The sequence below is a fragment of the Eptatretus burgeri genome, chromosome 11 (genome assembly GCF_056783735.1).
Source record: "Eptatretus burgeri isolate ZD-2024b chromosome 11, Ebu_testis_v1, whole genome shotgun sequence".
Classification (NCBI taxonomy): Eukaryota; Metazoa; Chordata; class Myxini; order Myxiniformes; family Myxinidae; genus Eptatretus; species Eptatretus burgeri.
In genome coordinates, this window is record NC_140971.1 from 55,745,313 (window position 1) to 55,760,709 (window position 15,397).

Genomic DNA, 15,397 nt, shown 5'->3' on the forward strand with positions numbered 1-15,397 from the left:
CCTTTGCTATGACTTTCCAAATTGGGTTCAGGTGCATCCAATTTCCTTTGATCACTCTTGTGATGTCTCCACAACTTGATTGGAGTCCAGCTGTGGCCAATTCAATTGATTGGACAAGATTTAGAAAGAAACACACTTTTATATATAAGGTCCCACAATTGACAGAGCATGTCAGAGCAGAAACTCTTAGTTGAAGTCCAAGGAACTGTCCATACAACTCTGAGATTAAATTGTGAGGAGGCAAAGATATAGGGAAGGGTATAAAAACATTTCTGGAGTGTTGAAAGTTCCCAAGAGCACAGTGAGCTCTATAACAAGGAAATGGAAAGAATATGGAACTACCCAGACTCTTCCTGGAGCTGGCCATCCGACCAAACTGAGCAACCAGGCAAGAAGGACCTAAGTCAGGTAGGTGACCAAGAACCCATTGACCACTCTGACAGAACTGCAGAGTTCCTTTGCTGTGATAGGAGAACCTGCTGGAAGGACAACAGTCTCTGCAGCACTTCACAAATCTAGGCTTTATGGGAGACTGGCCAGAAGGAAACTACACCTGAGAAAAAGGAACATGACAGCATGCCTGGGATTTGCCAAAGGGCACGTGAAAGACTCTGAGAGCATGAGGCAAAATATTCTGTGGTCTGATTGAAAATTGAACTCTTTGGCCTGAATGCAAAGCGCTACGTCTGATGGAAACTGAGCCAGCTTATCAACCATCTAACACCATCCCTTCCATGAAGAATGGTGTTGGCAGCATCGTGCTATGGGGATGCTTTTTAGCAGCAGGGATTAGGAGACTTGTAAGGATGAAGGAACAATGAATGGAGCCAAATACAGGGAAATCCTTGAGGTGAACCTGCTTAAGAGTGCAAAAGACCTTGGACTGCGGCAAAGATTTACATTCCAGGAGGACAATGGCCCCAAGTAGACAGCCAAAGCAACACTGGAATGGTGATAAAGCAATCTCAAAGTGATAAAGTTTTTTTTTTTTAAATTCAGAACAAGAATGTGAAAGTTCTTGAGTGGCCCAGTCAAAGCCCAGCCTTGAATCCCATTGAGAATCTGTGGAAAGACTTGAAGATTGCTGTTCACCAACCCTCCCCATCCAACTTGATAGAGCTTGAGCAAACCTGCAAGGACGAATGGGAGAAAATCCCCAAATCCAGATACAGCTGATACAGACATACCCAAGAAGACTCGAAGCTGTAATTGCTGCCAAAGGTGCTTCCACAAAGTATTGACTCAGGGGGCCAAATACTGATGTAAATTATATATTTCTGCATTTAATTTTCAGCAAGTTTGTAAAAATTTTGAAAAACATGTTTCCACTTTGTCATTATTGGGTATTTTCATAGTTCAGTCACAAAAAAATTAAATTTAATCCATTTTAAATTCAGGCTGTAACACAACAAAATGTGGAAAAAGTCGAGGGATGTAAATACGGTACTTTCAGAAGGCACTGTATGTGGCTTGCCTTGTTCTCTGCATTATTTCTGAAGTTGCCATAGGGAGAAGATCATGTCTTTGTTTCTCTGTCTGCATGGAAACTACATTGTGCCTCAGAATATACTAGATTGGAAATTTGTTGGATTCTTCTAAGAATCAGTGTGAGGAAGGCCTTCCCTGTGATGCTGAGGAGGGAAATTCAACAGTAGTTGTTGCTTTGTCATTGTGCTATACAATACTTAAACCAGCTTGCTAATCAAGATTTTGAATGACGGTGCCAGCCTCTTTGGACGCATCATGAATGACTCCAGCATTTCTTCACAGTTCCATTGATAGGAGATCATCATGATTTGCTCTTTGCTCCAAGACTAGTAATAAATTATTAAAAACTAAATAATCAAAATCATTGTGGTTTTCAACTAAACATTTATTTTTGTGCTTGAATTGATTTTGCGTCGTAGTTATTGAGTAATTACATTTATATCAATGGCATTCCAACAGGAGCGATGGTAATATTTTTCTAGAACATGACATTGGCAATAATGAAGTGTCATTATACATTATTTACCCAAACATAACTCAAATGATATTGTAAATACTTTAGGAAATGATTGAAGAAGAAACAGGCCGTGAAGGAGAGCAGATGTAACTTGAATCATAATGTGTGTCACAACTACCTGTACAAGCCATTCATAAATTTGATCTGTTCACAAGGCTCATCTTTCACCCTTTTTGTGCCCAGTGTCTTACATAATATAGTACACCTAAATAAAATGGTTCTAACTATTTTCTTTCGGTATACTATGTGTAATTCTAACTACATAATTCTAACTATAGAAAATGGATGGCTAATGTATTCAATCGCAGAGGAGATGTCCAAATTTCATTTTCCAAGAAGAAAAGTTTCCTGTCATTTTCCAAGAGGAGAACAATGTACATATATATTTTGGAATGATGATGCAATACTACAATACTACTAATTGGCACAAAAGGTTTAATGTTTCAGTCACTGAGTAACTTTCAACAGGGATAATGAAAACTCTGTTGGCCTGGATCTCAATAGACTATTCTAGAAAGGGCATGGTTAGGGGAAATAGGGACAGTTAATGTTCAGTTGGGTTACTTTCCTTACTGTAAACAGGTTTAGAGGAAATTTAAATCAATGCTTCAATATCCATTTTATTCATCAATACTATCAATGACAGTGCATTTTAAGGAGCATGAAAATCCAGTCAATGTCCTGAACCGCAATTTTTTTTTTTTTTTGCTTAATTTGGATGCTTTGCTTTATTTGGATGGCAACTTGTCATTGAAGAGTGACTTTAAAAGGTTCTGATTGTATTCTTCACTACTTGTTGCAGGTTGATGATGAAATAATTTCATTTAGGTGAAGAAGAAAGTTAATTTCCACATCGTGGAAGAATATAATAAGACGAATTTTGCTGTTTTTGTTTAAAGATATTTTAAGACCAAATTTCCTGAATATAAAACTTTATGAATTGCTCTTTCTAATGATACCATTCTATTAAAACAGTATAACATATTAGGGGAGACCCTGTACAAACAGCAGTTTTTATTATTCTATTCCCTTTATAATGTATTTTTGTTCAGATAACTGTTGCTATGTTTGGTGCAGTTGCTGTCATGTTTTGGATCGTGCAGTGTTACATTGGTGCCAGGCGAAACATTGGGCAGGATATTTCCTCCACTGCTCTCATTGCGCTACTCAGAGATTGATCTTGAGACAGCGGGATCTGATTCCATGGTGCAGGCAAGCCAATACAGTCCTTCAGAATACCATTTTTTTCCACAACGGTTTAGGATTGATTGCCTTTATTGGACAAGGATGTCCTACCAATTTAATGACTGTCCATTTTACCCGTGAGTTATAGTGGCCTGCAAAACTATTCATTCCCCTCCAAATTTTTCACTTTTTGATGCCACCTGCACTTATTTCATGATGCTTTCAAATCAAACTTAATATATAGAGTCTTCACACACTACTCCAAAGTGATAAAACGAAAAAAATGCGGATAAAATGTGAATAAGTTAGATTTGCAGAGAAAATCAGTTGATTCTCAGTTGCATAAATATTCAAACCCTTTCCCCAATTAACCCTAAATCACTATAGGAGCAAATTATTTCTTTAAAATTTTGCAAAATAAGTGTAATAGGTTTCACCTGCATGGAATCAGTGGTTTAACTTAAAAATTAAGCTTCCCCACTTATCTCAGGCATATGAAGGTGCAACTCACTTGGTCAACCAACAAGGCAAATATGAAGATCAAGGAGCTTTCCAAAGAAGTCAGACATAAAGTGGTGGAGGAGTTCAGGAGAATCCTTGATGAAAACCTACTTGAGTCAGCCATGAATCTGAAACTGGGTCAGAGGTTCATATTTCAACAGGACTGATCCGAAGCACAACTCTAAAGCCACACTCGAGTGGCTGAATAAGAAGAAAATTAATGTTCTTGAGTGGCCCAGTCAAAGTCCTGATTTGGACCTAATTGAACATTTATGGCGAAGCTTGAAGATTGCAGTCCATCGACGACCGCCATAAAACTTTGGCAGAACAAGAGCAATTTTCATGTGAAAAATGGGCAAATATTTCACCATCTCACTGTGCAAAGCTGAAAGAGACCTACCTATAAAGACTCAGAGCAGTCATTGCTGCTAAAGGTGCTTCCACCAAATTTTGACCTAAGGGGCTGAATACTTTTACAACCAGTGAATTTTGATTTGAATATGTTTTTTTACAGGTATTCCTGACATGTAACCTCCTACAACTATAACATTGTTTAATTTGATCTCTTCAGTCATGAATAAAAAAGTTCATTTGGAAAAATTGTTTCTACATCATTTGTGTGCCATGTGCCATCTAAATGTGCCATTATTGGGAGGGGTTGAATACCTTTGCAGGCCACCGTATGTATAAAATGGTGGATATGTAACATCTGCTGGTAGATGTTAAAATCCCACACATTGGTGTCCTTCACAAAGACTAGGCAAATTGTCATCAGATATGACAAGATGAGTCGTCTCGAAAAAACACACTGCACATTCAAGTTGAAATATAAACTTATTGTGAAATTAGACATAAAACTGTTATGGGTAAATTCTACAACTCTGTCAAACTGTGCTTGAGGCCAATTTGGGGCACAATATTAAATTAGACACCCAGTTGTGCTATCTTAAAGTTGATCTGCATGTGGTAACACTAAAACACACACACACACACTCAAATATATATATATATATATATATATATATATATATATATATATATATATATATATATATATATATATATATATATATATATATATATCTATATCTTCTTCTTCTTCTTCTTCTTCTCCTTTCGGCTGCTCCCGTTAGGGGTCGCCACAGCGGATCATCCGATCCGCATAGTGATTTGGCACATGTTTTACGCCGGATGCCCTTCCTGACGCAACCCTGGTCGCCTCTTACGACACAGGGATAAACTCAAATATATATATATATATATATATATATATATATATATATATATATATATATATATATATTGTTGCAAACCTGGCGGTTTAGTTAATCCCCTCAACCCAAATTGTGGTGACGGGCGGTTAACACCAACAGCCTGGATAGCCGAACGTTTTTTTCCTTTTTAGGAGGTGGACACATTGATCCTCAGAGATTATAACGCATGTGGGAGGGGTGGGGCGCAATGGCGGAGCGACGGAGGCACAGATGGCTGCATAGCACAGTGGGGTTTATACTCGAACCCCACGACAAATACACAGAAACAGCAACTGAAAATAAACACGGGATTTAATGAAAATAGACAAATATTTACAAAGGACAAGAATTCCGATATAATAATAAGTGAGGTAAATTAATCCTAAGGTCTAAACTGAAGCTCCTCTGCACACAGACTTAAATACAGACAAGGGGAAATGAAATAAAAGCAAATTCTTCTTTATTCTGGCACTTAGCTTGGTCCAGAGATGATCTTTGTGGAACTTGGAATTGAGGCGTTTCGTCCTGCACGTGTAGACACACGCAAAATGGTGCTGAGCCACTCTCTCGCAGTGGGAATGTCTGTCAGGAAATTCGTGAGCGGTATTCAACACCAAGGCTCACCGACCGTCGTGCAGCATCTTTGTCTATTGTGCTTGCCGATGCGCTCTTTGCAGAATGGCACTGTCCCCTTCGGTGAGATACACGAGGTTCCAAGGTCTGTCCCACACGATCAGCCAAGAGTCGATGGCCAATGTCTTGCTCAGTATGCAAGCCAAATCGCCTCAGTACGAATATGAGAATAGTGCCATCTTCTTCATGCGTCGAAGGAAAGCCAGCCGTGAAGCCCTGTTCTTACAGGTCAGGTCAGATATGGGAGCATGCACCGGTGCTGCGCATCATCTTCTTCCCAGTAACAGGCCATGTTCTTACAGGCCATCTGCTAGCTATGTTCTTTCTCAGCTACGTGCGTCCCTCACTCCGCACTCGTGCATTCCTCTCCATCTCTGACATCACTGAACAATAAAGTTTCCTCTTGGGGAGTGGCTTGTTCGCCCCAAACCCAGGAAGGCGGGGCTTCTCACCTGATCAGCACGCCTGCCTCGCCTCTGACGTCATGCCCATCATTCATCAGCCTCAGAGGCATGACTTCTTGCTACTTGGTCATGCAGCTCAGTTGTGATGGTCCATTGCTGGTTTGTAATATAAAAACATGGGGAAAAGTCACAGGGGGGGCAATCACATACTGGGGAACTTGGCCTTAATCCTTATCCAATGAACACTGCACCACCCTCCATCTGTTGACATGTAACACTTAAGCTCACATTTTCCCTATTCAATTACATTGAGATGTCTCCAACATGTCCATGGACCAAACAACTCTATTCAATCCTAACTTTTCTATTAAACTCCTCCATCTACCCCTACACAATATATATATATATATATATATATATATATATATATATATATATATATATATATATATATATATATATATATATATACACAAGTCTGCCAGCGGGTTTACAAGGGGCCTCTTGGACCCACTTCCTGACCTTTGACCCTGAAGCCAACGAGCCATAAATAACTCCATGACATGGAGGGTTGCTGTCAGAGATGATTAATTTAGGTAGAGTCCTCATACCTGCATTACCTTCCCAGTAAATTAATGCCCCCAGATAGGAAACCATGCTCTTGACGCCCCACTAATATAAATCAAGAACGGCAGAGCGGAATCGTAAATGTGACGTTGGCTAGTCTCTGACCATAGTGAAACAGCGGGTGAAAACTACCATCCACTATTTACATATTCTGCCTAACGCTAACCAATAGAGAAAGACACTCAGGCAAGTTGTAAACGATTGGTGGTGTTAACAAACAAACATGTATTTACAACCAATGTATTGTCACCAAAGAAAGTCTTACCATTTGCATACAAGCCCCTGAGATGGTCATTTTATCATGAAACTACAAACATAAGTGCCTCAGTCACTCCAATAATTTATACAAGTAAGAGGGATAGCCAGAGAGAAGAAGAAGACGGGGCTCGTTGGCGACCCCTTTCTCACGCAACATAAGCCTGCAAGATTACATTGGTCCAAACATGCAAAGGAGGATGGGGGGGGAGAGAGAAGAGAGGGTGATGGTGTGGGGAGAGATATGGGTGAATGCTTCATCATGTGATATAGGAAATTGTGAATTCAAATCAGTAACTCAGCCCTGAATGAGTCGAGGGGGGAGTCATTAAATACTCTGTGAATTCCAAGTGACACGTCCAGGGAAAGAGCTCAGTGGCTTGTCAGCACTCGGTCCATGGCTGGTTCGATCGCTCTTTGAGGAACCCAGCCGCACAGAGGGTCATCTTCACCTGGCTCACTCCTCAAATAATCTGTCTGGCTCCTGGTGTTCCCTGGACACACACAGCAGTGAGTGCTGGGATGCCTGGACTTATAAAGTCCTTCAGCAGAGGTGTAGCCTAGGGGTGGACCAGTATCCTGGTGCAGCTTGTTGTTCCTGTATCCGATTTCCACAATGGTGCACTCCTGTTGTCGTGCTGCGTTCATTGGTTGAGCCCATGGTCCCTCAGTGCAGGCGCCACCCAGGACTGAGCAGCATTCAAGCGCTTCACTGCAGATACCGTGCATGATCGAGGAGCACCGAAGCATTATGATGGGTCCGATTTGTAATGTGAGTTTTGTAGGTATAATGTTGGTTTTGTAAAGTGTGTTGTTTGTGTGTATGGATGTGCTGTAAAGAGGTGCAGATAAGGAGGGAGATTAAGAGAGATAAGAAGATATATAAGAGGAGAAAGGATCGAGAAAAAGAGAGGTTACAGAGGGGGTTCGAACTTGCTGCATATACACAATATATTTCCCTGTGCACTGATACGAGAGGAGAAGTAATCTAATGAAACAAAACACTACGGATATATCTAAACTCCAGGGTTCCTTTATGTGTTGGATGCAACTCCACAGGATCTTGCAAAACCACAACAATAGTCACACATACACACACACACACACACACACACACACACACACACACACACACACACACACACACACACACACACACCAAGTTCCATGTTATTACACTTTGCTAATACCGATTGTGAATTTTACAACACAATTCTGTTCTATTAATCAATTAATATTTTGACCACAGAGATTGTTTAAAAGTAAACTCTTAAATTGTATATGACATGAATGTTTTGGGCTTTTTTGTGTTGAAACAATGCTAGGATGTAATCCAATTTATAAATCTGTTTCCTCTAGGTATCTTTTTCTGTTGATTACTCAATGAAGCAAGGTGAGAACCAGCGTCAAACAGATGTAAGTGATTTTCCAAAAACCTCGCATCTCACACTATTTGTGATTTTATTTCAAACCAGATTTTTCTGATACACACTGTAGAAATAGGTTACCTTTATGGGAAAAATATGATGCTTCTTTCAATAATTTCCTATTATATATCAGGGCTTAACTCCATCCCATTGGAAATATAGCTGAAAGCAAGTATAGGAAACACTGCAAAATTTGTATTTATATGTTACTAAAAGGAGAAGTGTGTGTGTGTGTGTGTGTGTGTGTGTGTGTGTGTGTGTGTGTGTGTGTGTGTGTGTGTGTGTGTGTGTGTGTGTGTGTGTGTGTGTGTGTGTGTGTGTGTGTGTGTGTGTGTGTGTGTGTGTTCTTGAGAAAAATTCCACAGGCAGAGAAAGGCCCCTTTATATGTATGACATGTGCCACATGGCAAACTATATAAAAAAGGGACATTCCATGGTTTGTGGGAAATGCCAAACTATAGAAAAGAAGGAACATTCCATGGTTTGTATAAAATGCTAAACTATATAAAAGAAGGGACATTCCATGGCTTGTGGAAAATGCCAAACCAGAGAAAAGAAGGGACATTCCATGGTTTGTATAAAATGCAAAACTACATGAAAGAAGGGACATTCCATGGCTTGTATAAAATGCAAAACTATATAAAAGAAGGGACATTCCATGGCTTGTGGAAAATGTCAAACCAGAGAAAAGAAGGGACATTCCATGGTTTGTATAAAATGCAAAACTATAGAAAAGAAGGGACATTCCATGGTTTGTATAAAATGCAAATCTACATGAAAGAAGGGACATTCCATGGCTTGTATAAAATGCAAAACTATATAAAAGAAGGGACATTCCATGGCTTGTGGAAAATGTCAAACCAGAGAAAAGAAGGGATATTCCATGACTTGTGGAAAATGTCAAACTATAGAAAAGAAGGGACATTCCATGGCTTGTGGAAAATGTCAAACTATAGAAAAGAAGGGACATTCCATGGCTTGTGGAAAATGTCAAACTATAGAAAAGAAGGGACATTCCATGGCTTGTGGAAAATGTCAAACTAGAGAAAAGAAGGGACATTCCATGGTTTGTGGGAAATGGCAAACCATAGAAAAGAAGGGACATTCCATTTGCCATCAAGGTCTCTGAAGATTTCTTCTGCAACTTTGCTGCTCTTCAGCTTGGAGATGTTGAGCCTCTTTGCAGTCTTCTGACCTTGGGGTCTTCTCATGGGCAGAATGCGAAGCTTAAGTTTGGACACGATGAGGCGGTGATCAGTCCAGCAGTCGACACTACACATGGCCTTTGTCACTCTCACGTCCTGCCTGTCCCTCTTCCTGGTGATGACATAATCAATCAGATGCCATTGCTTAGAGCGTGGGTGCATCCAAGATGTCTTTTTATGGGTGGGGAGGCGGAACAGTGTGTTAGTGATGACTAGGTCATGTGAGGCACACATCTTCAGGAGTAGAACGCCGTTGCTGTTGCACTTGCCGGTGCCATGTCTTGCAATGATCCCTTCCCAAGTCTGGTGATCTGTCCCCACTCTGGCGTTGAAGTCCCCGAGGACAATAAGCTTCTCTGACTGTGGGACTGCTGCAATGAGGACATCAAGTTCTTCATAGAACTTATATTTGATATCATCCGGGTTGGTCATTGTTGGGGCATATGCACTGATCAATGTTGCACTCTTCTTGTTTCCAAGTGGGAGTTGAAGTGTCATCAGGCGATCATTGATGCCCTCTGGAAGCTTGGCAAGTTTACGAGCGAGGTGAGATATGATGGCGAATCCAACGCCTGCCTCTCGCCGTTCAGCGCTGCTGTGACCACTCCAAAAGAAGGTGTACCCACCACCAAGTTCTAAGAGCTGTCCCTTGTCTGCAAGTCATGTTTCATTAAATGCTGCTATGTCCATGTTGTAGTGAGCTAGTTCTTTGGTGACTTGTGCAGTTCTTCTTTCTGGTCTATCTGCTTTGGTGTTATCCAGCAGGGTTCGCACGTTCCACGTGCCGAGGTTGAGCATCTTAAACTTGTTTTTCTTGTTATTTTGACCGCTGATTGGGATCCCCACCAGCCGTGGTGTGCTGGCCAGGGTGAAGTGAAGCAGACTATGTTTAAGGCACCTTTTCTAGCCCCTTCCTCCATGGAGGTGAGCAGAGCGAATCCTCGAGAGGGCTGCTCAGACACCCAGGGGCTGCCGAACTCCACTGCTGCTTCAGTCCAGTAGAGAGTGGACCCTATGCCCTGGGTCGCCTGTGTGCAGGTTTGTGACTACAGCTTCCAGTGTATCCGCACCTGCTGCTTCGCCTCTCTCCCATCGCCACAGGACTTGAGGTTGCATGGTATAGGGTTGAAGTCATGACTTGTGTGTGACTTGGATTTAAGTGAGGGGGAGTTGCGCAGATCATCGGCCTCACTCTCTCGTCCTGGCCTATCAGGATCCAGCAGCAAGACATAGTCGAGACGGCTGGGGATAGGTCAGGATGCAGTGAATGGTCAGAAGTGTCTTTCGTATCTCACTCTGCCCTGTTCGCACTCCACGACGCTTTGCTGGGATCGCCCGTCTGCACGTTGAACCTTCCGGTGGTTTCCTCTGCGCATTTCGCCGAACCCAGGCTTCAGATGCAAGATAGACAGGCCTTGAAGCCGCTGGAACCAACGACTTGTCAACTGTACATGTGGCATTCACACAAGACAATGGAGACATCGTGGGGGCGGGGTCATCCAACTCCCATACAAGTCCCATTTAGAACTTGTCCACTGCCCCAGGTAATAAAGGTGATAAGCTGATGTACATACGTGAACCAAAAATATGCGTACAGCTTATACATCCTAGTTATTATATACCTGGGATCATTCCAATTTCACTGGGCCATGGATTAACATCCAGGCCTAAGGCCTGAGGCCTGCATGCAATGGTGGCACATGATTTTATTGGGGTGGAGTCAGGCTAGCTGTTCAGCCAATGGGTGTAAAGCAGTGGGGTGTTGTCAGGGCAGTTAAATACTGAGCCATGTATAATATGTGATATTTTATGAGTTTAAAAATGGCATAACTCTGTGAAAAACACCGTGAGCTTTGTAGTGGTACTGCTCATACAAGAAAAGGTAACGGGAAAATAACATCGTAAGAAGAGCAAACTGGCCTATACAGACAGAGACCAGGTACCACCATGGAAACGGAGGCAAGAGACACAAACGGAGCAAGTGAGAAAAGAAACAGGACAAATGCAGCTATTTATAAGGGTAAATCGAAGCCCAAAGCAAATGAGGAGAATCCAAAAAATAAAAAAACAGGACAAAATTGGAAATAAAGACCTCGAGGTAATGGTTTCTCAAAGCAAACTCAAAATAGAAATGAAATCGAGAAAAAAAAAACTATGATGAAGTCAACAGAGGGAGAAAACAAAACCACATGTTTGAAAATAACCTGAAAAGATTATATCATAAACAAGGGAAACAAAAACAAAAGGTATCAAATCCTCTCACGAAAGATAAACTTGAAAATTTCTTGAAAAGAACACAACAATGAGGCAGATTGGATCCAAAACTTGGAGAGAAAAAAAACAATATCCAAAGGAAATGCCTCCATCAATATTTAGTGAAGAGAAAAATTAAGAAACGAGCAAAAATGCCAAACTTTAAAAGCCCAGGCCTGGATGGAATTTCGAAATTCTGGCTAAAACAACTACATGCTTTACCCACTCCCTATACTCAAGCATTCAACAAACTTATTCAAGGGGAGAAGACCTTGAAAAAAAAACATGAAAACATGAACCAAAAGCAATCACTGAAAACATATGCTCACGCACAACCTGATGATCCCATCGAGCGTGAACATGGAAAACAAAGCACTGCGACAAGATATAGCACCGAGGTACAAAAAAGAAAAGAAGGCATTGCTAATTGAGGTGTCAGTACCCAGTGATTTTGGCCTAAATAATGCAGAAATCAAGAAAATTACCAAATATCAAGATCTCAAAAATGAAGTGAAAAGATCCTGGAAGGTGAAGAGATCAAAAATTGTACCAGTGATTGTTGGAGCAATGGGAATGATGAAAAAGAACTTTACAGAGTTTTTAAAAACCATCCCCGGGAATATTACTACAAACTAACTGCAGTTGGAATCTATCCGGGGCTAGGTCATGATCCTCAAAAGAGCCCCTTGAATGAAACTTTGAGAACAAGAAAACTTCACAAATTGGTCCATGAATCATGATCCCTTACTGAAACAGAAGTGGATACTTCAAGATCTAGAGGGCTCTGTTCCACCTTCTGAAACCTGCATATGGAGACAATAACCAACGACACATGTGGGTGTGTTCTAACACACTTCTCAAATTATAATATATGCAATTGGAAAGCAAATAACTAAGGTATAATCTGCATTTCTTCCCCCTGTCAACTAACATCCAGAGCAGTTGCCCCTTTTAGGGGAAGCATTTGGCTCTACAAAAAACTAGAGTTCATCGAACACCTTACCCTATGCAGATCTTGAGAAAAAAAAAAACATGGGAAGGGTCTTTTCATCTCTTGCTTTGCTCTTCTGAGCACTATATATATCTTCTTCTTCTTCTTTGTCTTTCGGCTGCTCCCGTTAGGGGTCGCCACAGCAGATCATCCGTTATGATTCGCATCATGATTTGGCACAGGTTTTACGCCGGATGCCGTTCCTGATGCAACCCTGGTCGCCTCTTACGACACAGGGATCTGGTACACCTATTTTATCCGGGGCATACACCGGGCCCAGTACACTGGTACTCACTTCGCCGACCTCGGAAGGATGACAGGCTGAGTCAACCTCCTGGTGTGTATTAATTCAAGCGGCCAACGGGACTTGAACTCAGGACCTTTTGGATCCCAAGCCGCTACCCTAACCACTACGCCAATATATATATATATATATATATATATATATATATATATATATATATATATATATATATATATATATATATATATATATATATATATATATATATATATATATATATATATATATATATATATATATATATATATAATCCTGGTGTGTTGGCACAGTGGTTAGGGCAGCGGCTTGGGATCCAAAAGGTCCTGAGTTCAAGCCCCGTTGGGCCACTGAATTAATACACCAGGGGGTTGACTCAGCCTGTCATCCTTCCGAGGTCGGCGAAATGAGTACCAGTGTACTGGGCCGGTGTATACCCCGGTTAAAATAGGTGTACCATATCCCTGTGTCGTAAGAGGCGACCAGGGTTGCGTCAGGAAGGGCATCCGGCGTAAAACATGTGCCAAATCACTATGCGGATCGGATGATCCGCTGTGGCGACCCCTAACGGGAGCAGCCGAAAGGAGAAGAAGAAGAAGATATATATATATATATATATATATATATATATATATATAGTTTTTTTTCCCCATGGACGAGCCCCTATTTTTGTCTGAATCTCTCTGTTACTCTGCCCTCAGAGCATGCGGCAAATTTGATTGTCAGTTTAAAATTTTCACAAGTACTGCTAAACTGAAGGTTTTTGGAAGTGATAATATGGCTATTTGTGTTCTAGTGTTCAAATATATCATTCAACTGAAGTAAAATAAAAGTTTTAAAGGCTGTGGAAAAAAACAAAACAACCCATTTATTCAGAAGTTCACTGCAACTGATGTTAAATAAAGTGCATTTAACATGTTAAATAAGGTGCACCTTCTTTTACACCACCTTATTTAACATGTTGAATTGGTTGTTCGAGCCTGTTTTGTGTCCTTTATGATGTCCTTAAAAGCAGTAAGTTTCCTGTTTGGAATGATTTCCAATTTTGTTAGACTGACTGAGACAGACAGACCGACCAACTGAAAGAACTATCGCACTCCTCTATGCACTTGCGCAATTTGGCCGAGATGCCATACAGTTTGCCAAATTTAGAACCAAAGTACTTCGAAATTGCAGGTTCGTGTTCTGATTTGTGTTCTACAGTGTTAAAAAATATCAAATTAAATTGAAATCAAGTAGTTCCTGGATCATTAAGACAGACAGACAGACAGACGGACCAGTGAACCAACTGCTTAACCACACTTTTGCACGAAGCACACGGGGTAATTATATTAATGAGGTGCTCATTATAGGCCAAAACATGGCAAGGTTTTTATTATTATTTTGCAATGCACAAGTATTTACATGAAGTAAGAAAATCTAAAACAAATTTAACGTCTGTTGCATTTAACTTATTTTGGTATGGTTTGGGCAATTGTGAATGCAAGTACTGTATCTTATCTGTAGAAACATTTTTGAATGGCCAACGTATCGGTAGTGACATAGATCAAGTTGTTCCAGTGTTAAGTGGCGACTTTCCTACACATGCGCTTTTGAGAAGAGGATATCCCAGTATTGTAGCTCGTTGAGTTCATTGCCATTATTTTCTTTTTTGTTTATTTATCATTTTAATTTTGATTTGTAAAAGATGCCTAAATGTTGCACTGTGCCATTCTGTTGGAATGAGTGCTTAATGGTAGGATTTCCATCACAGAAATGGCATTTTCTGGTCATTTCTACAAGAGCAGCCATAAATACGTGTGAATAATAAGAATACTGTTTTACATTTTCCATGCATATTCCTCTACGATTCTCTTTCTTTAATATTCTTCTAGATCGCACTGGCAGTGCTTGGCAGCCTGGCTGTTCTGCATGCTCTTCAAAAGACAGTTTCCTGGCGGAGGCGCCAGGGATTGCATCTTCTTGACCTACCGGTGTGTATGGTTGTTGTCCCATGATGAGCATGTGTTGAATGTCATTGAATATGGAATACTGCACCTACCATGGTGGTTCTTTGCTGGGAAGATCAGGCACTACACCATTACTGTTATGCCACTAGTGCTTTCCTGCAGTTGACATACTTTGTGTTGTTGAAAAATCGCTTTGACGTGTAGTAATTGGTTTCCAGCCCTCGTCACTGCTTGCTCTTGTACCAAACAGTCGGTGGTGAATTTTCTCATCTTCTTTGCTGGTTTACTAGCCAATGTGTTCTTCCTTGTGGCATTTGGCACTGGATTGTACTGGCTCATCTTTTACAAGGTGAGCACTGGACTACATTTTGCACGGGACCACAAACTACAGTGGAGTAGTAGGGTCACCTTACATCATAATAATGCTGT

The 15,397-nt window shown here is 40.8% G+C and overlaps 1 protein-coding gene across 1 annotated transcript in view; it reads left to right on the forward strand.

Annotated features, from left to right (window-relative positions):
- The window catches only part of TMEM67 (transmembrane protein 67), an 81,680-nt gene that overhangs the window by 20,068 nt on the left and 46,215 nt on the right, over positions 1–15,397 (forward strand). Inside the window, exons 11-14 of the mRNA XM_085847961.1 lie at positions 3,109–3,217; positions 8,223–8,279; positions 14,894–14,992; positions 15,219–15,317. Coding sequence (XP_085704087.1) covers positions 3,109–3,217; positions 8,223–8,279; positions 14,894–14,992; positions 15,219–15,317 — 364 coding nt within the window. The remainder of the gene's footprint in view (positions 1–3,108; positions 3,218–8,222; positions 8,280–14,893; positions 14,993–15,218; positions 15,318–15,397) is intronic.